The sequence below is a fragment of the Heloderma suspectum genome, chromosome 3, assembly GCF_057233095.1.
Source record: "Heloderma suspectum isolate Gila_16-S chromosome 3, 16-S_ref, whole genome shotgun sequence".
Lineage (NCBI taxonomy): Eukaryota > Metazoa > Chordata > Lepidosauria > Squamata > Helodermatidae > Heloderma > Heloderma suspectum.
In genome coordinates this window covers 254,600,040-254,623,235 of record NC_139460.1, presented here as the reverse complement: position 1 = coordinate 254,623,235, position 23,196 = coordinate 254,600,040, and the positions used below count along the sequence as shown (strand labels likewise).

Below are 23,196 nucleotides of genomic sequence, written 5' to 3'. Positions count from 1 at the left end.
GTTATTCCATGTGCCGGGGATACAGTTGGTGAGCGAGAGGCAGCCTGTGGCAAACTGGTTTTGTGGGATTGGTTCCAGCTTCTTCCTTCTGATGAAGTGGACAAGGTGCTTTCATCTGTAAAGCCAACCACCTGCTTACTTGATCTTTGCCCATCTTGGCTAGGGATGGCGGAGAATTTCTCCCCGAAACTTCAGGGGGCCGAGCGCCAACATGTTCGGCCCCCCGAACAAGTTTCGGGGAGAAATCCTCCGAACCCCCCCCCGCACCCCCCCGGGACGGGACTTACCTTCGCCGAATGTCCTTCCTGGCGGCGGGTCCGGCCGGCGGTTCGGCGGGTGTTCGAGCGGGGCGGGAGCGGCAGCCGGTCCAATAAAAGAAAAAAAAAACGCCCCCTGATAGGCTACGTGACGATTAACGTAGCCTGTCACGGCTAGATTTGCAAAGTCAGACGTGATAGGCTACGTCAATCGTCACGTAGCCTATCACGGGTGACTTAAAAAAAAAAAGCACGTATGGATAATGGTGGCCCCCATAGGGAGCCGCCATTCCCGTTCCTTATTTGGTCGCTGTAGTCTACGTAAAGATTTATTTTAAAAAGAAAATTATTTTTGCCGTAGTCTACGTAAATCTTTACGTAGACTACAGCGACCAAATAAGGAACACGAATGGCGGCTCCCTATGGGGGCCGCCATTAGCGTACGCGCTTTTTTCTTTTTTTTTTAAAGTCACCCGTGATAGGCTACGTGACGATTGACGTAGCCTATCACGGCTGATTTTGCAAATCTAGCCGTGATAGGCTACGTTAATCGTCACGTAGCCTATCAGGGGGCGTTTTTGTTTTTTTTTTAGCTTTCGCGGCCGGGCGAGGCGGGAAGCCTCCCCCCCCGGCCTGAACTTCGTGGGGGGAGCAGCGAAGCGCCTCCCCCCCACCGCAAACAAGCTTCGGAGAAAGGTAAGGGACTTTCGTCCACCCCTAATCTTGGCTCATTATGAGCTGCAAAGAGATTGGGTGAGGGGAACAGGGAGTTGGTGAATGCCTCCCTTGAGGAGGGAGTGATGCCATCAGCCCTCAAGGAGGCAGTGATAAGACCGCTCTTAAAGAAGCCCTCCTTGGATCCCCAAGTTTTGAACAACTTTCACCCAGTCTCAAATCTGCCATTATGGGGCAAGATCATTGAGTGGGTGGTGGCAATGCAGTTGAAGGCACGCTTGGAAGAAGCTGATTATCTAGATCCATTTCAATTGGGCTTCAGGCCTGGGTATGGAACAGAAATGGCCTTGGTCGCTTTGGTGGATGATATGAGGAGGGCTTTGGATAGGGGTGAATGCTCCTTCCTTGTTCTCCTCCACCTCTCAGCAGTTTTTGATACTGTTGACCACAGTATCCTCCTGGACCACCTGGAGAGGTTGGGCATTGGAGACATCGTATTATGGTGGTTCCAGTCTTTCCTCTCCGGCAGGCACCATAGGGTAGCACTGTGAGAGGAGGTGTCGGACCCATGGCTGCTCACGTGTGGGGTGCCACAGGGTTCCATCCTCTCCCTGATGCTATTTAACATCTATGTGAAGCCGCTGGGGGCTATCATCAGGAAGTTTGGGGTGTGGTGTCATCAATTTGCAGATGATATGCAGCTCTACCTCTCATTCAAATCTTCAACAGGGTTAGCCGTGGAATTTCTGTCTAAATGTCTGGATATGGTGAGTGGCTGGATGGGGAGGAATAAGCTGAAGCTGAACCCTGACAAGACTGAGGTACTTTTGGTGGGAGACAAGAGGAGGTTGGGGGATGCTGACCTGGTGTTGAATGGGGTACGGCTACCCTTGAAAGACCAGGTCGGCAGCCTGGGGGTCATTTTAGACTCCCAGCTGTCCATGGAGGCTCAGGTGTCAGCTGTGAGCCGGACAGTGTTGTACCAACTCCATCTGATATGGCAGCTACACCCCTACCTTCCTGACCATCTGCTCCCATCGGTAGTACATGCCCTGGTCTCCTCTCATCTAGACTACTGTAATGCACTCTACGTGGGGTTATGCTTGAAGATGGTTCGGAAGCTGCAGCTGGTGCAGAATGTGGCGGCTCACCTTATTAAAGGCAGCCACCGGCATGATCACATCACTCCAGTGCTGAAGGAGCTGCACTGGTTACCAGTTGTTTTCCGGGCCAAATTCAAGGTGTTGGTTTTGACCTTTAAAACCCTATGTGGTTCCGGCTCAGCCTATCTTAAGGAACACCTCCAGCAACACCAGACAGGCTGCTCAACAAGATCAGCCTTGGATGGCCTTCTCTCTGTCCCATCAGCCAGGGCAGCTAGGCTGGTGAGGACAAGGGAGAGGGCCTTCTTTGTGGTGGCCCCCACTCTGTGGAACTCCCTCCCTAGGGAACTCGGTCATGCCCCCTCTTTAATGAGCTTCTGCCACACATTGAAAACTTGGTTGTTCAGGGCAGGCAGGCATTTGGGGTGGGTTAGGGTATTTTTAAACAACGTTTTAATGTATAATTTTATTGTTTTAAATTGTATTATTGTATATTGCCCAGAGTGGCTTGGTTACCAGCCAGATGGGTGATTAAGAAATTTAATAAATAAAAAATAGGCCAAAGCATCTGGAGAGCTACAAGTTGCCCACTCCTGCTCTTGTGCATAACAATCTGATGATCGGTAAACATATTGCATTGTAAGCAAGCTAAGTAACTTTTGACTACGGAAGCCCTCTATGTTTGATTGCTTGTAAAACCCTTTTCCTTGTCCGATAGGCACTATCTCATATCTCCAACTTGCAGCAGCAGCTGGTGAGGCAGTCTGTTGGAGGGCTTCCAGTTCCAGCACCTACTGCTGAGAGCTGCTGTTTGAAGAACCATGACACCTTTATCAGAATGTGTGGGAAGGCAGTGGCAGAGGCACTGGGGTCTGCCAACTCAGCAATATGCAGCCTAGGGATGCATGCCTCTTCTGTTTGGCCCACATTTTTAAGCGCACTGACTCATTTTCACACTTCCCGGATGCAGTTATCTTTCGGTTTTTGCACTTCTTTGAATTTTGTGATACGATCCCTCAAGATGTACCACAATGTGTATAAAATGCATATTTTAGGTTTAAATGCATACAAAATATGCATTTGAGAGCATACTGTAGTATAAAATGCATACACAAATATGTTTTAAAACAATGCGCATTTTAATGCATCTTCCCCCTTAAATTTGCAGATTGATGCAGAAATGGGATAGAACGGACTCATAAATGAATACATGCAAAAGTGAGAAGAGATTAGAAACAGGTTGATCTGTCCACCCTTAGTCTAGGAAGACAGCTGCTGAGTAGCAGCACCCCGTATGATATCACGAGCCACCACTATTCACTAAGCATGTGTGCAAAGCTCCCATGCCGCCACCTTGTGACAACCTCTAGGAAAAGTGTCTGGTCCTCCTTCCCCATGTAGATGTAGTGCCACACAGCAGCAGACCAACAGCCCTTCTACCAACATATACTTAGCTGGCACCGAGTGCTGGTGGGACATTATTATCTCCATGGCCGCAGGCTGTTTGCGTGAGTGAGTTTCTTTAAAATACATACAGTACTTTAATTCTGACATCTTGAATACACTAACTACATATATGGCACACAGATTGCACCACGGTTTTTGTTATTTAAAATCTCGGTAATGAGGATCTGCTTTTCCACAAATACATTTGTTCTCTGCCTTCTTTCCTTCACATGCACATCATTAGTGAATTTAGTCATTATAACGTATTTTTCTTCCCAACCTTTTATAGCTGGTATATCTTCCGATTGTCAGTACTTTGCATAAAGAACCCTTGTCACCGTGACTGTATATGACCTCAGGGTGCTTTAATTAGAGGTGTGGCAATGCTGCACTCTGGCAGTCGAAAGCAGTGAATACTGAAGGCATACTAATGAACGTACCGCTAATGCATCATGTATGTGCTCAGAGGACAAGATAGACTTGTCTCTGTCCCCTTCCTGGCCCAACCCTTCGTCAGGATTAACAGCACAGTTCTATCCATGTTTAGTCAGAAGTAAGTCCCATTGAACTCAATGGTAATTGCCTGTAGGATTGCAGCCTAAGAAGTCTGGAGGTAGATTCTTATGGCCACGTTGTTCATTTGGTGAATGCATTTTTTCACATAGCCTGGTCTTTTGAAGCTTTCATCACACAGTGGGTGGGACTGTGTTTTCATCTGTCCTTAGAGCCACTACTTGAGTAAGAATCTCCTGGGTTATCACCATATGAATGGATTGCTAATAGATCATCTGAATTTACAGTGAATTAAACAGAAGCAAAGATTGGAAAGGAGCAGGAATGGCAGAGGTTTGCAGCACAATCTGTATTGGTTCAATGTGCATGAATGTGCTGTGGGGTGGGAGTGGTCCCTGGTGATCATAAACTTAATTTATGGAGCAAAGGAAGTAGTATCAGAATGGAAGGAGAAGCAGTCAGTCATAATATATTCCAGGGGCGTTGCTAGGTTCTTAAAAGATCCAGGGCACAGGTCCATGACACAAATTTTCATATATATATGTATGTACGTGTGTGTGTGTGTATACACACACACACACACATGAGTCTAAGCACACATTTAATATATGTGTGTGTGTGTGTGTGTGTGTGTGTGTGGTGTGTGTCAGGGTTGGATCAGAGCCCATAGAGCCTCAAAGCAGTTCTGATTCTGACGAAGAGATAGAGACCATGGGAGAGGAACCCGCTCGCTGTTCAGAGGCGCAGCTGGTGGGAGAGTCCCTCCCTACTCACATTCCTGAGAGTGACAGTGACCCTGGCAGAGAGAGGGAGGGACAACTGGAGCTTCTAGATGCAAGGCACCAGTGCAGGGACAAGTGAGAGGTTGTGGGAGCTGAGAGGAGGCCCTCAGCCCGCTTGGCGTGACGACAACAGCTGCACCCCAATGCCCCACGGGAAAAGGGTGGACTCTCTCCTCCTCGCCTTTAAGTTCAGAGGCTTCCCGATCTTTCCCTCCAAATGGAGACCAACTGACCATCCTAAGCTTAGAATCCCTGGTAGGCTGCTCCTTGAGTTTCCACTTAGTCTCAGCCAATTAGCATCTGTAAGAGTCATTAGGTTGAATGGAAATAAAGTCTTGGAAAAGAGCCCTTTTGTCTGCGTGTTGATTCTGGCTACTTGAGGATTTCAGAAGGCAGCAAGAGTGCTCCCAACAGTGTGTGTATAGATTACATACATACATACATAAGAAGTGTGCACTGACACCCCCCCCCTTCAACTCAGACCCCGATTCAGCATTTTGGAAAACATCCCGCTTCTGCTCTGGCCAATTTGTAGTCAGACCACTTCAGCTCACCACCAAACCTGAGTCAATATTTGGAAAAATGAGTCTTTATACTTCCTGTTGACCACCATGGGAAATTAGGAAAAAACTGTTAACTTTTTTCTCTTGGTCAGAACTGGATGATAATTTCAGGCATAGTAGCCCCCTAGAAGGGGATTACACCTGCCAAAATGTCAGAAAAATAGGTGCAGGGTTTATATTTTGATTTTCTTTTAAAGAGAACTGCCAATAGCATGTTTATTCCTTGGAAGAATTGGATGAAAATTTCAGGATTCATTTCCCCATCAGAGGAGATCATGTCTGCCAAATTTCTGCATGCTAGCCACAAGGGTTTTTGTGCAAGGGTGGTCTTGACATTTTGAGGTCTCCAAAAGAGGACATACTTATCTCCCTATGTTCCTTGTGGACCACTGTTTTGAAAATTACAGACAGCCTAGAGGTCTCCCTAAGTAAGAAACCAGCAAAGTTTCAGAAGGATAGGTGCAGCAGTTCATGTGGAAGGGGAGTTATCCAATTTGGGGGAGGGAGTGATTTGCTTTCCCTTCCATTCACCCCTTCTCCAATAGTTTTTGGATAAATTTGTATGAAAATGCACAGGTCATTAGAGGTGTCCCCCAGGCAAGAAACCTGCAAAATTTCTGTAGGATATACATGCATGCAAATTTAAAATTACTAGAATTTATTTACATTTCATCAATGTTAGCAGGAGGTGGGAAGGTGCTATTTTTTGGCAGGCTCAGGGAGCTCTAGGGGGGCTCCAGTTCCCCAAATTCCATGCACATATGTGGAAGCACAAAAAAATTATAGCTCTTTGCTTTGACAGATGTTCTTGAAAATAGCAAATTTTACGTGCGACTAGCACAAAAGCTGCTGGACCGAACTGCCTGAAATTTGGCATATTCAATCAGGTCCTTAGGGCTACCAAACCTCAAAATTTCATGTATTTATCATACAAACTAAAAACATTATGGCTGTGTTTTCCAATGCAAGTCAATGGGAAAATGTAAAAAAAAAAACGGCAATTAGAACAGTTCAAAAGATCTGGGGCCCGTGCCTAGGTGGACCCTTCCCTAATGATGCTCCTGATGGATTCTATGCAGATTTTGCATTGTTGCCCCAAATAAATTTCAATTGGTGACCATTTTGTAATTTGTCAACTTAGAGTGCAATGAGAATGTAAGAAGAGCCATGCTGGTCAGACCAAGGGTCCATCTAGTCCAGCATTCTGTTCACACAGTGGCCAACCAGCTGTCAAACCCACAAGCAGGACATGAGTGCAACAGCACCCTCCCACCCATGTTCCCCAGCAACTGGTATACATAGGCATACTGTCTCTGATACTGGATACTCTGATAGCAAGTAGCCATCAGGACAAAGAGCCATTGATAGCCTTCTCCTCCAGGAATTTGTCTAACCCCCTTTTAATGCCATCCAAATTGGTGGCCATCACTACATCCTGTGGCAGTGAATTCCATAGTTCTACTGTGTGCTGTGTGAAGAAGTACTTCCTTTTATCTGTTCTGAATCTTCCACCAGTCAGCTTCATGGGATGACCCTTGATCTAGTATTATGAAGGAAGGAGAAAAAATGGCTCCCTATCCACTTTCTCCATACCATGCATAATTTTGTGCACCTGACATGTCTCCCCTTACCCTCCTTTTTTCCAAGCCAAACAATCCCAGCTGTTGTAACCTGCCCTCATAGGGGAGTTGCTCCAGCCCCTTGATCGTGCCTATTCATGTTGGGAGTTGTAGGAGCTTTTTCTGTCTAAACATGCATGGGATTGGGCCCTTAGGCCTCTAAGAAGTGTTGAGATAAGTGTTAAACCTAATATTAGCTTGCACTCAAATTTTCATCAAAATCAGCTAATCTGTGGGATTTCAACAGGAAGTTATTAATGCTGGTACTGAGTTGGCATCAGCCATCTCGTCTGTCACCCTTGGTTTCAGGACTAATGTGCACTTACGTACTGGCAGATTTGGATTCCACACATCAAGAAACATGTTTAAAACACTCAAACACCTTCCCTCAAATAGCTTCAAAACTTGGACTCTCTGACTATCAAGATTGGTACTAAGTGACAGCATTTATGGTGAAGGATGTGGGATATAAATTTATTAATTGTTCTGAACTGCCAAGAGAGCTCCAGCTATTGGATGGTATAGAAATGTAATTAATTAATTAATTAAATTCTGGTGTGTAGCTCTTCATTTTGACCCGCACAACTTTTGATCCACCAATCCAAACACAGTCCACCAGCCATGTATTATGCTCAAGAACTCTCCTGTTTTTGTAGCCCAGGATTAAATCCCTTGTGGGACATCACGTAGGTTTGGAGTGGGAGCTTCGCACAGCTTGACGGATCACAAATTGTGCAGGCATGTTTTATAGATGGCAACCTGAATTCTAAGAAAAAATATTTATTTATTTATTTATTCATTCATTCATTTCATTTCTTTACTGCCCAATAGCTGAAGCTCTCTGGAACCTTGTCATTGGAATCTTGTCACTGACATTGCATGTGACGCCATGGCTCCATTCATTAAGAACAGCTGGGTACATTCATTAAAAAATTCCTGCTTCAGTGGAGAAGGTTGGTGTATAACAACCTTTAAATCTAACCACTCCTCCATGTTAGGAGTGGATGAAATACACACACACAGACACACACACACAGGATGTAAGGCATCATTTTGTTCAAGATGAAAAGTAATTCTCATAATTACTGTCCTAAGAAGTCTGTCATATGGGATATGGAGAATAAAACATCCAGAGGTGTTCCAATGCTTTTAGTAGATGACCCTTCTCTGAAAACTAAGCAGAACCCCCCAGCACTAGACACATTAACTCCCAGACTGATTTAAAGAGATACTTATTCCTCAGGATTTAGTTTGAATATAGGAGTCCTGTGTGTGAAATTGGCACATGGACTTACAGAAAATAATTTGAATCAGTTGAATAATGGCAGGAGTTCCACAGGAAAATCTAAACCAAAACTCTACAGGGTCTTCTCATTTGACTGGCAATCACCAGGATATCCTGCTACAAACAATACTAGGGCTGTTGACCAATTAAATACTTGTAATTTTGATTAGTGTTGTTTTTAACTGTAGCTATTTATCAATTAATTCTTATTAGGGTGATAAGTCAATGGAATAATGTTTAGTTGAAGAATCATGTGCCTTTTCACCACTTAATCAATTAGTTAATCAGTAAAGTGTAAATACATTTGCATATTACTAAAAAAAAAAAAAAGAACATTGGGGATAGGCAGAATTGCCCAGGTCTGCTCTGCAGAAATTTCTTCCAGAGTGAAAAGAAATAATGGAACTCTACCAAAACTCTGGCAGTGTTTGGCCACTGGATTGTGGAAACCAGAAAAGCAATTAATTGTGGGCAATAAACATTACTAATGCAGCAAAAAGTCAGTAAAAACACTCACCTCTTGCTGAATCAGAGAATGTTTGGGTCTTGAAGGCTTCATCTGGTGTCTGTTGGAGTGGCAGGGGCTGTACAAACACACGCACACATGCACGCACACTCACATACAACTCTCTCTCACACACTTACACCCTGTACTCACACACACTCACCCTGCCAGCACCAGATATTGGTCTTGCAGCAATAGCATCAAGGCACTGGAGGCCTTTCCCCATCCCAGCCACCCCAACACCATCACCCCTGCAATAGGGAAAAAATTGCTCTAGGAACAGGCAGAAACCATAGAGCCTGTTCCTAGAACATTTTTTCTTCCCCCCTTTTTAGATGGTGGAAGATCTGGGGGGTCCAGGGGGGGGGACTAGACCAGGCTTGAAGGGCACATTTTTTGCACCCCTGCTTTACATGGTCAGACAGAATAAGGAAGAGCCCAGCATGTTCATAATTTTGTGTCCACCAAAGTTCTTCAGTTACCTACTAGATAAGGTGGAAAAATCTTGAAAACATATTTGAAAAATACATCAGCTTGGTGAAACACATGTTCACTTTAGCTTTTCTCCTATTATCCTACACACATCTGTAAAAAAACATAATTGTTTCAACCTTAACAGCGAATTCTCATTTCAGTTAATTAATTAATTAATCAATCAATCAATTAATTAATTAATAACTCTCCACTGCATCTAAGCCACACCAAAAAGTACACATATGCCACCATGAAAGCAAACAACATGCCTACCAGGTGTTGATCGCAGTTTGGTGTTGATTGATCACAGTGAAACAAATTTGATGAATTTTTTTTTTCTAAAAACTAGTGCAGTTTAATTGTGGCTCATACTGAGTTTCTGCAGTGACTCTTAAGTACTGAAGATGTTGTACTGAAGATGTCAGAAGCACAAAGACCAACAGATTGTATCTAAATGCCCTTGTAAATGGAAAAGTCCTTGCAGAGACAAAGAATGAGAGATGAAATTCTCAATGGTGGAAACAATTTTGATGGCCATGGTAGGACAACTACAGTGGATGATTACCATCCACCTTAGGCAGTGTAAAAAACCAAAAGAATTAAGGATGATGTGGGCACCTGATTCCATCTGAGAATCCAGCTGACCCCCCTCACCTGCACTCCTGAGCCCTGCTCACCAAGCCCCTGCCCCCACTCGCCCCCTCCCCGCACTTGGCGAGCAGCCCGCACTCACCTCAGCAGCCTTGCCAAGTTCTGTAGTCGCCATTTTTTAAAAAATAAAATGGTGATCACAAAAATGTGAATATTTGCATATGCAAAAATGTGCATTTTGCAAATGTGCATATTTGCCTATGTGTGAAAATGCACATTTTTACACACATGCAAATATGCACATTCACAAAAATGTGCATTTCCATGCATATGCAAATATGCACATTTTTGTGATTGCCATTTTATTTTTCACAAAATGGTGACCATGGAGCTCAATGAGGCTGCCAGGGTGTGCGGGGGCCGCTCGCTGTGCACGTAAGGGGCTCGAGTGTGATCTGGGGACCAGTGAGTGGGATCAGGGGCTGGGTGGGCACCTGGAAAACCTGGATGTGGTGGGTATGCACACCCCTAAAAAGAATATTGCAAGTCCTGGATGAGAAGGTGGCAGAGCACTTCCACAGAATGGCTATTGGCGAACTGCCACTTACCGCTATGCTGCTGCTCCTCCCACACTCAGGATTGCCTTTGATGCCACTGCCAACCCACTGCCCATTCACCCAATGGCCACCCCTGCCATTGCTTCTGCCACCCCATCACCTGCCTGCCCACCACCGCCACTTCCTCCTCACCATCACTTCTCCCCGCCTGCCGCTTCTACCCCACCACCTCTTCTTTCTACCTCTGCACTCACCTCAGGAGTAAAGAAACAGGAAATCTGCAACTTCCTGCTTCTTCACTGCTGAGCTGAGCATGGCAGTAGGAAGAAGTGGCAGCAGAAGTGGTGGTGGAGGTGAGTGTGTGTGTCGGGGGCAGGGGTCCTGGAAGGTGAACCCAGGAGTCTGCTTCTGTCCCTGGGAATCAGAGCAATTGGGAATCTGAGAACAATGTTATTTTCCCAACATCAAAATGCCAACAGAAAAATTATGAGAGGTGGAAGGATGTATTTTTTCCTCGAAAAATAAATGCATGTGACTCCCTGCATGTTGGAAAGCCAGATAGATATTGCTCTGCAGATTTTGTCTAGCAATAAAGAAAGAATAATTCCTATAATGTAGCAGATTACAATCTTGTCCCTTAAGGAAGCATAATGGAGAGGATGCTAGAGTCCCTCTTTAAAGCTGCATTACTCTTGTCTCCCTATAAAGGCTTATGATGACAATGTACCAATGCTGCAATACTTTATGACCACAGAGAGCCCGGGAATGCAAGGGGGAAAATATCTATATAATAATTTGTGGAATGCAATAAGCAGCCAAGTGCTGGAGGCAAGTTGGGTCAGTTGTAAATCTGAGATTCTGTGTATTGCCTTCATTTCCAATTTATGGGGGCGGGGGGTCTGCATGGCAGTCAATCTTCTTTCCTGATGTTCATTACTAGCATGGGGAGAAAATTACAAACACGAGTAGTGTGTCAAGCAGAATAAAAGCCCAAAGAGCAAACCAAAGACAAACCATAAGCTGGCGATGACTTCTGCTTGGCCATCGGGCCCAGTAAAGTTGAAAGAACATATGAAATTTGGGGAAATGTCACTATTCAGATTTGACTTTTAGAATTTTGAACCTTTTCAAATGTTGCTTTTAAAGTTCTAGTTTCAAGTGTAAAATCCAACAACCCTGTAATTTAATTCTCAGTGATTCATTTTATTATTAAACTGATTGATTCTTCAGTTTAATGAGTGAAAATTTCAGGATGCCAAATTCAATGGTTTTATATCTTGTTCTTTCTAAAATTCTGAAATCTGACAGTGTCCATCAGTGGAAGTACTGGGGGGAAAGTAAGTACTGTATCTAGATTAAATTTTGGACAGCTAGCAAATGTCAAACAAATTAATCCATTTACTCCAGGTGATTCCTAAAACAAGTTGAGCAGGTTACCCATTACTTGTGCACTCTAGAATAATCCCTGCATGAGCTACAGGATCAAGTTGAAAGTCTACAAAACTATTCACTTTTATCTGGCTTCATCCAGGAGGAAGGCAGTGGAGAGGCACAGTGGTGGGAAATTGCTCAGAAAATTTATTGAGTCTCTGTCCTTCTATGAACCAAACACCAAGTTAAAATCTTGACATGAGTGTCTTGTGGGTTAGTGAGTACAGGTACCATGCTATTAGCCTGAGATTCATCATTTAGGTCAATGTACAGCTGGTCTTGATTTAATGAAAGAATATATTCAATGCTGTGAAAGTCACATTTATGGACAAAACAATACATACAATGAACTGTCTTCATTTCTCACCTCTGTAAGATCTCATCACGTGTATTAGTTATTTCCCCCCTAGGAAAATCATACCTAGGGATGGTGTGGGCATCTGATTCTGTCCAGGAATCTGGCAGAACTGCCCTTGACTGCACCTCCGAGCCCTGCTCACTGAGCCTCACTGAGCCCCCACTTGCCCCCTGCATGCATTTGGCAAACAGCCTGCACTCACCCTGGCAGTCTCGTCAAGCTTTGTTGTCAGTATTTTTTGAGAAATAAAATGGTGCTCGCAAAACTGTGCCTATTTGCATATGTGCGAAAATGCACATTTTTGCAAATGCATACATTCACGTAAGCAAAAATGAGCTTTTGTGATCTCCATTTTATTTTCCAAAAAATGGCAACTGCAAAGCTCAATGAGGCTGCTGGGGCGAGTGCAGGCTGCTCGCTGAGCATGGGAGGGCTCGAGCATGGTCCGGGGACTGGCGAGTGGGGGCAGGGGCTGGGCAGGCACCCAGAGAACCTGGATGGGGGTGGGTTCACACATCCCTAACATACCCCCATATGAAAAACTTTGCACGTGATCTGTGATCCTAAGAAAGAACGAAATGAAGTTTATCTTATGGGTGATGGTCCCCCTGTCTTCTAGGAATCTCTTTTTTATTCCTGCATTGCACTTTTAGTTGGCATAGCCATCACTATTTTCTGCTTTGCATGTTTATCATGCAACTGACAATAAACATTGCCATGAATGAAAAAAGGTTAATGTGAAATGGAAAATGTTAATATGAAATGTGTGTGACCTTCACATCTCAGCACTTCCTGCTTGCAATTCTCAGAGCTGATTGCCAACATTTTGTTTAAATATAGTTACCATATAAGCTCTTCTCATTCTGCATGATGAAAGGAAGTGATACCTGTTGCAGATCTTCTGCTGATCGTTTGTCTTCTCCTGTAGCATTCTTATAAGGCAAAATAAAGAGTTCAGCAGATGTGGGTAAACCTGGCAGGATTGCCACCAAAATGTTTTTGCTGGAAATACCTGTTGCCTGGCATGTAGAAAGAAAAGGTGACAGTAAATGTGGGTGACACCACAAGCTTTCTCTGTGTGACTAAAATAGCCTTGACGTGCCTGCTTTCGGGGGGGGGGGGATCACAATCCTTTCTCTGATTCACTCAGAATAGCCTTCCCCCAAACTGGTACCTTCCAGATGTTTTATACTACAGCTTTCATCATCCCTGGCCATTGGCCATGCTGGCTGGAAATGACAGGAGTTGTAGTCTAAAAATATCTGGAGAGCATCAGGTTAGGAAGGCTGCCTCAGACTAACAAGAAGCAACTTCTCTTATAAATGGCCACTTGAGTACTCACTTAAATGGGAGCAAAAAACCAGATTAAATCATGAAAAAAAAACCCTCTAGTTTAACTGATATATGAATTGGGTATAGGGTTTTTTTTTCATGGCATACTTCTTATTATCCCATTAGAGCTTCAACCAATCTGAAGAAAAAAGATTGACTTCTTTCCAAATTTAATCACATTTAAATACTGAAGTGCAAGGAGGAGGGACCTTGAACTCTGACATTCAGTTTTTGTATCTCATGAGTCATGTTCACATCCTGAGCCTCAAATTCAGCTGCATTCAAATTTACATCTTGCCAAATAGCCCATTTTCTATATCCACTCTTTGGTAAATGATCTGTTTTTCCCCATATGTGTTTCTCAGCAGGCAATTTTCACAGGTGGTAAAGAAGCTTGTTTTTAACTGCTGTGTTTTCCATTGAGGAGAGAGAGAGAGAGAGAGAGAGAGAGAGAGATCACTTTTTTTTTAATGAGTACCATCGCTTATTCTCATGGCATTAGCTTACCTGCAAAGGAAAAAAATTAATGTACATGAATGGCAGGAACAAAAACTGCAGGATGCACACTGGTATTTACAACATCGATATAGAAATCAAAATACAGAAATCAAAACAAACAGAATGGTAGGCAGCAAACTACCCCAATGGTACCACCAATTAATTCAGAATGCCAAGGTATGTAGGCAGGGAATTTTAGATGCTCACACGCAGGTTTAGGGTGTATTACTTTTGCATGTTTAGACAAAAAATACTTTTTTCTGTCTAAGCATGCACAGGATTTCACCCTAATTGTGTGAAATGCTATACTAACAGTCCTGTTTATATCACTTGGGTGATCCAGGTTTCTGCCTGCATGCATGAATGGAAACTTGATGTTGACAAGAGACCCAACACGGGCCCTCCTATTCATGCTATACATATGGTGTGTGTTTTTCTCCCCATCCTCCACCTACCACCATAACCAACTGACCCTCAAATGTCAAATCATTTTGAAATCTGTCCCAGGAATATTGAGCATTGATTAGACATTGGGAATGCACTTCTTTTCATGCAGCACTGTGGTAGACAGTTATGACAGTATTTGTAGAAGCAGAACCCCTGAAGGTATATACATTTCTTCTGACATATACTTCATGCATACATTGTATAGATACTTTGTGCTTTGGGCTCCTGGCAAGATGCACATCTTTGGATGTACATATTTTCTCAGTGGAGGCTGGTGGCTTTGGGGGGTTGCTGCTTGGGGACAGGGTTGCGACCAATGAGGGCACCATAATGGTGAAAGGCCTGCAGCAGCCCAGCCAGCGGAGAGAGGAGGCCAGCAGCATGGCGACAAGTGTGGCCAGGACAGTGGGAGGCCTCAAAAGGTAACTTGCTCAGGGCGTCCTCAAATCTGGTGGTGCCTCTGATGCAATGACAGACATCCATGGACAACTTCATACAGCTACCAGTGGAGGCTGGTGCCTCCAATTTTGTCGGGTCTTAGGATCCATTCTGGGTCTCAGCCAGAACCAGCCAGAACTCTAAAGGAGCTATCCAAGATGCTGAACCTATCCCCAAAATAGGTTCAGCCCCTTGGATAGGTGCTTTAGAGTTCTGGCTGGTTCTGACCAAATCGTGGAATGGATTCACTGCCGCACCAAAATTGGAGCCACCAGCCTCCACTGTTTTTTGCTGAGCCCATGTGGGCACCGGAAGCCTTCAGAGCTCCTTTGCCCAGGATCTAGCAAAGCCTGGGACCAGGACTGCTGCTGGGCTCATTGGAAAAAAAGGATTTTCTTTCTACATTATTTCCTTTCGGCAACAATCTGAAGACATATAGACTTATTTAAGTGTAGCAAGGCCCATTTGGTGTCACCTATGCCAGGGGTGGGCATGAGGTAGGTTTCCAGATGTTTTCAACTTCCAGAAGCCCCAGTCAGCATGGCCAATGGTCAGGAATTCTGGGAGTTGAAGTCCAAAACATCTGGAGATGTACTTTCTGCCCACCCCTGCCCTACATCACTATCATCACATTTGTATTTCAGATTCAAAGTACCAGTCAGTGAGTCAGATCATGATTTGCTCAGGCAGAAATTCATAGTGGGACCACAGTACCCCATGTCTAGCCACTCTTTCTGCCCCCTGTGTGTGTGTGTGTGTGTGTGTGCGTGCGTGCGTGCGTGCTTGGGCTTGCTGTTTGGAAATATTACCTGATTTTTGTGAGGAGAAAAACTGTTTCTGTATTACAAAAATGGAGGAGTTCTGAACAAACAATTTGGAGGTGTGCTTTCAAAATTATACTCAATCCCACATTTGCTCTGTCCTCACAAACACCACATCAGTCTCACTGACTTTGATGGAAATGGGCTACCAGCACTACAGACCTGTAAATTACTTCCCCCAAATTGTTATTTTGCACAATGGGTCCCAGCACTCTTTTGATCTGTGTTGTGGAACACCTACTCTGTAGAGCAAATGTGGCAAAGGAATGTGCATTTCAGTTTTATATTCCACTGCTAAGCGAAGGCAGCTGGGGTGATTAATGAACTGCATTACCACAGCTCAGGCACAGGGCAGCCCGCAGTGACCCAGAAAGTCTTGCTACTACTGTTTGAATGTTACCACAGACATGGACAAAATGCTAGACTGAAGCAGCATAAACTGAAGGGGAAATTATATGAAGACACCAAACTGAATATTTAAACTGCTGGTCTCTAACAGCAAAATAAATAGAATTTCACATATTTAGCATGCTGCAAAAGAGAATCACCTTGGCATTGATTTAAGAACGAGAGAGATGTGACTAGTTTCCAAGAAAAAAAAAAAAAAGAGCGATGAGGAGGGTGTTTTTCCTAAATGAAATTAATGACTGGTTCTTGCAAAATCATAGGGGAGTCTCTGCAAATTATTCCTGTGTTTCAAACTGGATCACAGAAGGGTTCCTGCAGGCATCTATTTCAAAAGCAGGTACTGGAGTCAGACAGGGATGCATCATCAGACATGGCAGCTTACTTATTTTCCCCACTTACCTCAACCAGAGCTGCCTTGATGACTCGACCGATGTCCCGTCTCCATTCAGGAATGTCTGGATTGTATTCGTCCAGATTTGGAGAGAAAGATAACCGTAGAGACTGAAATTGCTCTAGGGGAAAAAAAAGAATGATGGTGCTATTATGCATGAAAACTCCTGAGATGTGGCTACTGAATTTTTAAAATGTGCTTGGCTTTCTAATCAATTAGATGGATGTGCATATTAGACAACACAGCTTGATTAACATTCTGATCCTATAACTTGCTGTGCCAAAAAATAATTGCTTAGAATTGGATGTACGAATTGTTCAATCAGAACAACATTACTAACCATGATGATATACCACTATGGCAGGCAGGGCATCCATCATATATATATATATATATATATATATATATATATATATATATACATATATATATACACACACACACACACACACATACACATACATACATACACACACAATATATATTTCTAGAACCTAATTGTTCACATACCAGGGTGAATAAAAATAAACATACATTAAAAAAAATGCTGGTACCAGCGTGAAAATGGTATGTACTCAGGCAACCAGGACTTTTACAACCGTGGTTGTTGGTGCTACAACAGCATTGAAAGGAGACATGCTGAGTCTACTGAATGTGGTCAGGAAGATTTTAACTATAATAAACAGAACAATGGCTAACATAATGTTCCAGTATGGGGCTAAGTCAATATCTTTTGATGTGATCACTGGGGTGCAGTAAGACTCTTTATTTAGCTATATATCAGTCTGTTTATTTGTTTTTACCCAAACTGCAAATTGCTCAGGAAAATAGGTCATCTGAAAGGGTTATCATATGTACCTTTTGGAAAGGTTGCAGCCACAATCTGGACCAAAAGAGAGACATTGGAGCCATAGAGCTGTAAGTGAAGGCTGGTGATTCTGATTTCGTTGGGACTGTGAATCCATTCTGAGTTTTAATCAGAACCAGTCAGAACTCTTAGGGAGCCATCCAAGGTGGTGAACCTATTTTGGGGATAGGGTTCAGCATATTGGATAGCTCCTTTAGAGTTCTGGCTGGTTCTGACAGAAACCCAGAATGGATTTACAGCCCCACCAAAAAAGGCACCAGTCTTCACTAGTAGCTGTATTAATCAGTCCTTGGGTGTCTATCATTGCATCAGAAGCACCATCAGGTTTGAGGAGGCTCTGTGTGACTTGCCCCCTGGGGCCTCCCTCTCTCCTGGCCACTCTTGTATGTTTCCACACTGCTGACCTCCTCTCTACCCTGGCTGGGCTGCTGCAGACCTCTCACCAATATGGTGCCCTCATTGGTCATGAACCCCCCAAAGCAGCATCTGATTGGTTCAGTTCACTGCCATTCTCACACTTGTGGAAATACTTTAATTTAAAATGGCACATGGCTGCTGCAGCCTCGACCAGCCAGCACAGCACTTTCCTTTACAGCCTTGCTGTCACTGGTTCTCCACTATCACTGCCTATCCGGAGTCATTTAGGACTGTGTGGGAGAGTGAGGGGCCCTGGACCTGTGCCCCATGGTCTGGCTCTAGCAGAGCAACTGCTTTGCATGGTTTTATATATTAATGTCCTGTAGCTGCATTATTTGTCCATTTACAGAATGGTGCCCCTTAAATCCTCCAAACACAAGCAATATCCAGTGCCGTACGTACAGAGTAAACATCTTAACATAGATAAGTCTGAAGCCTTGGTGTTACGAACCAAACTACTGAGGCTGCTGTTTGTTAGGCAAATCCCTCATTTGCATCAGTTGCTCTGACATTTTTTCCCCCTTCTATAAAGGCACCTGACGTAGCAATTAGGATGCTTGTCTTTTGAAAGGATGCAAATGAAACACTCCAAAACATCCCTCAAAATAAGAGAGGCAGCATGGCAATTACTTTAAAGTGCTGAACAGCGGGGGAACCAGACTGGGGATTGAAGAGAAGCGTTACCCAGAGCTCAGCATTTGAAATACAGGAAGGGGGTATTCCATGCAAGTTAGAGATCAGTTTTGCAGGAGCTGAGAACTACAGTTACATTTTCAGATCTATTTTTTTTTTTCACTGAACCTTGGGAACATCGAATGGGGGGCTGCAAATGCTAAGCACACTTGGCAGAAAATAAATTTTGTTCTGTGTGGGGAAAACAGATGAAAATATCTAAGCCGCACACACTGGGTCTAACATTTCAACTGTGCCTGTTGTACATGTCTATCCTATAATTTCTGCTTTAGTCTTCTGCAACTTGGCAAAGAGTTCAGTGTGGTCCCACTAAGGTGGCAATCTGGCCCCAAGTCTATTGGGCAAGTACTTCAGTACTGTGAAGTTCAGGATGGGTGAACGATCGATGTGTGAGATCGGTAGGATTCTCCAAACATCGTCTCACTGCCTGATTCCTGTTCACGTTTACGAGCACTGCTCATTCTGTGCAAATGGGAAATGGTTGAATGGAAGATTTGTGCATTTCCCCAAATGTGCACAAATGTCCTAATTTGTGCAACTTTCTTTCATAGACTAAAGTGGGGTTGATTCAGTTTATGGAGGAAATTTGTGCAAATTGAACTGGGAATCAGGAATGAAATGAACGTGAACCTGTGTTTGACAATTTACAAATATTTTTGGTGGACATGTTCTCGTGTTTGGAGCTTTGAACGGGGCATGTTCGCATGTTTCGTGAGCAAAAACAAAATTCTTATACATCCTTACTTGTAGCATGTTTCTCTTTTTAACTCGGTCTTGGCTCATTGTGTTGTGAGCAAGGAGAAGGCCGGGGTCCACACTGCTGTGGTATTAGGTTTCAGGACTGACATTGAGGATGTGCTGAAGTTAAGGATACAGAATGAGGAGGGACTTGTGTTTCCTGGAACCAAGAGTTCTCTTGGGGCTAAATTTGCATCCTGAACATAAATTTTTTGTTTTTTTTTAAATCAGGTCCTTGCAGCTCCACAGAACTCCACAAAAAGAGAGGGTGAATAATAGAATTACAGTGTCCCTTCATCTTGACTGATCTGGCAGAAATACATTTATTTATTTACAGCATTTACAGACCACTTCACATCTAAACAGATTCCAGAGCAGTAAACAATAAAAGATTAAAAGAATTAAAACACCATATTAAAACATATATATAAAAAATAAAATAACATATTAAAAGTTTTTTAAAACAGACTACCAGTAAAAAACGTGGCTGGTCAATCAAAGAAGGCTTCTTGAAATAAAGATACCTTCAGAAGGAGCCAAAAATGACACAATGCAAGTTAGAGATCAGTTTTGGAAGCTCTGAAAGCACAACGTTGGTGCCTCCCTGACCTCCAGAGGCAGGGAGTTCCATAGGGAGACAGCCACCACACTGAAAGCTCTACTCTAGATGGACCCCAATCAAGCCATAGGTCCATGCAGAGCTACCCAGATCTTCCCATCTGATAACCTCAGTGACCTCAGTAATATCCTGCCACTCTGCCCAAAAATGGCACTCAAGGTGGCTAACAATAAAATCCAGATTAAAAGCTGAATTTAAGTAAAAATCTTACTTAAAACATCACATAAAAACAGATTACAAACACAATGAAAAACACAACAGTGAAAGAAACAATACCAACCTCTTTTAAACCCCTTCAGCCTCAAATCAGCCTAAATTCCAAAGGCCTGCCTAAATAAAAGAGAGGGGGCCAACAGAGAGGGGGCCAACATAGCCCCCCTCAGCAAGGAATTCCAGAGCCTGGGAGTGACCACTGAGTAGGGAGGCTGGAGAAAAATCGAGACGGACTAAAATGAGCTCAGATTTCTAAGAATCTGACCTGCGGAATCCACTGCGGAGTGACCCCCTCAGGCTGCGTGGAGTCTGTAGACTTTCAGATTTTTATTTTTATTTTTTATTTTCCTGAAATGTACGCATATATATTCATAGGAAAATATCCAAGTTTCTGCTGAGGAAACGCTGAATGGAATGGGAGATAATATGTTAAATGTTATGTACTAAGGTAAATTATGTAAATAATTATGTAAATACTTACGTAATAATTTGCGTATTTTTCTGTATGACAAAAAGAAATATTTGCCTCCATCTGTGGGCGGACGATGGAGCAAAAGGCGCCTGACAATTCACGAAACACAGACGGAGTGGGTTTTATACAGTCCATACATCTCTACCACTGAGAAGGCCTTCTCTCGTGTCCCCATTAAATGTGCCTCTGATGGTGGCAGGACTGAAAGAGGGACTTCTCCCGAAAGATTTAAAAGCCAGGCAGGTTTGTATGGGAGAGGGCAGACTTTAAGGTATCCTGGTCCCAAGACATATAGAGCTTTGTACATCAGAACCAGCACTTTGAATTGTGTCCAGAAACAATAGCCAGTGAAGCTGTTGTAACAAAAGAGTTGTGTGCTCCCTGTAACTGGCTCTGGTCAACAGTCTGGCCATAGCATTCTGGACCAGCTGAAGTTTCTGAACAGTTTTCAAAGGCAGCCCCCTCATACCGCACATTATAGTAGTCATCCTACCATGCATATTTTTATCCGTTCTATATCCTCTCAGCCCCCCTTTCTCTGAGTTTGGGGGAAAACACCCATGCTAGTCTGAGGAATGAAACACCCATGCTAGTCTGAGGAATGAAACAATAAAAGTGAAGAAGATATGGCTCACCATACACTGCAATCGTCTTTGTGTCCTGCAGAATGGCATTTCCTGCAGAGACCTGCACGGTGATAGTGTTCATTCCTTCTGCAGAGAAGGTAAAGGTGATGCTCCCTTCCAGGGTAATCAGTGGCTACAGAGGCACAAGAAGGGAATGGAGAAGGTACTTAATGCTGTTGTTTGCCTTATTTTTGACTGCACAGAGAGCCAGGCCACGAATCCTTCTCCTAAACCTGTTACTGAAAATAGACCTGGATTAAAGATGCCCAGTATGGTTGGCCTGGAGAAGAAAAACAGAGAAATACTGTCCACTAAAAGGTTTTCCCCCACCAGGGAAGAAAAAAAAAAAGATATCTAGAAGCACCAATATGTAAGGGATCAATAGGACGTCTAATGGCAGGACTAACAATCTTTAAAAAAAAAACACCTGATGCAATCCCACATTATCCAGACCACAGCGTGCAACAAGGAGAAAGCAGATGAATTGCCAAGAAAGAAGACCCTGTAGAGCAGGGGTGGGGGACCTATATTGGTCCAGGGGCTGGATTGCCCCTGATTTTCCTTTCTCTGTGGAGCTCCATGCCTCTCTCTGTATGGAGAAAAGGTCTCTACAGATATTTGCAGAAGCCAATCCTGCGAGTGCCTGCCGAGTCACTCGCCTCCTTTGTACACTGTTTACTTCTAAATTGTAGTGTGCAAAGGAGGGAAGCCCTATATTATTTCCGGTCTGCGGAGGTAACCAAATGGATTCCCTGCATACTACTCACCCTCCCATTGGTACAGGAAGTGGAATCAAGGGGAATCCCCTTGTTATCTCCAATCACAGATCAGATTCTGGGGGATTTCTCTTCCTTCCCACAGGGTGGGGCTTGGGGAAGGGAGGGGGAGGGATCTGTGGAGGGTGCCAACCCTCTGCACACATTGGGAACCTCTACAGGCTGGATTAGGCCCATGGGCCAGAGGTTCCCCATCCCCGCTGTAGAAAAATTATCTCAAGATGACTCAAGAAAGTCAGCCTACAGGTAAAGACAAAAACATTTCAGGATTACTAGGCAATCTGAGCTATGGCAAAATTCCTTCTCCCTTCGAAACTGCAATGAAAAAATTAGGGATGTCAGAGAATTCCGCCACGGATCTCGGTGAGGCCTAATGCCAGTGCATTCGGCCCCCCGAAATCTGTGGTGGAATGAAGCCCCCCGCCCCCCTCCCTGCAAAAGGCGCGCAGAATGGAGCACTTACCTGCTGCCGTTCGTGCTGTTTTACGAATGGCGGCCGCGTCTGCGGCTGCCATTCGCTTCTTCATTATAGCCGTGATAGGCTACATAAATACTTAGGTAGCCTATCATGGCTAACGCAGGGACACCATTTGCATCCCTGTGGAGGCCGTGATAGGCTATGTAAGTATTTACGTAGCCTATTACGGCAAAAAAAAAAAAAAAAAGGGAACGCAAATGGCGGCCACTACACCAATTGTGCCCCTGTCTTTTGCCGTAATAGGCTATGTAAATATTTATGTAGCCTATCACAGCAAAATACAGGAACGCAAATGGCAGTGGCTACGGTGGCTGCCATTTGCGTCCCTGTGCAGGCTGCCCAGCGGCCAGATGTCCAGCTGCGGGTGGCCCCGGCCGGCAGCTCCGCAGAGTCACCATGGAGCGGAGCCAGCCGGGGAGAATTTCAGGGGGAGGGACGGAGTGCCTCCCCCCCACCGCGAATGTCACCCTTCAAAAAGGTAAGTGATTTTCGTACATCCCTAGAAAAAATTCACTCCTGAGCCTCTGTGAAACTCTTCCACAATTCAGCATCGTTTTTTTTTTTGCTACAGCAGTAAGGTCTTCCCTAATATTTCAGAAAAGAGGGCCAAGACTCTTGATTATTAGCAGGGCACCATTTTAGATAGAAGTAATCATGATAGCCACATAAACGCCCCTGTTCTTGAAATAAATAGCCATGATATTGTATTCAGACAGACATAGACAAAGCGTTTTTACATGAGGATTCCTTTCTCACTTAGTCTCACAATAATCCAGAGGGAAACATCATTTGGATTTCCATT

The 23,196-nt window shown here is 44.0% G+C and overlaps 1 protein-coding gene across 2 annotated transcripts in view; it reads right to left on the bottom strand.

Annotated features, from left to right (window-relative positions):
• The window catches only part of SORCS1 (sortilin related VPS10 domain containing receptor 1), a 618,971-nt gene that overhangs the window by 35,627 nt on the left and 560,148 nt on the right, over positions 1 to 23,196 (bottom strand). For both annotated transcript variants that reach the window (XM_084841982.1, XM_084841983.1), the window contains exons 21-23: positions 21,150 to 21,273; positions 16,503 to 16,615; positions 13,047 to 13,178 (exon numbers count right to left, since the gene is read on the bottom strand). In XM_084841982.1, coding sequence (XP_084698108.1) covers positions 13,047 to 13,178; positions 16,503 to 16,615; positions 21,150 to 21,273 — 369 coding nt within the window. The remainder of the gene's footprint in view (positions 1 to 13,046; positions 13,179 to 16,502; positions 16,616 to 21,149; positions 21,274 to 23,196) is intronic.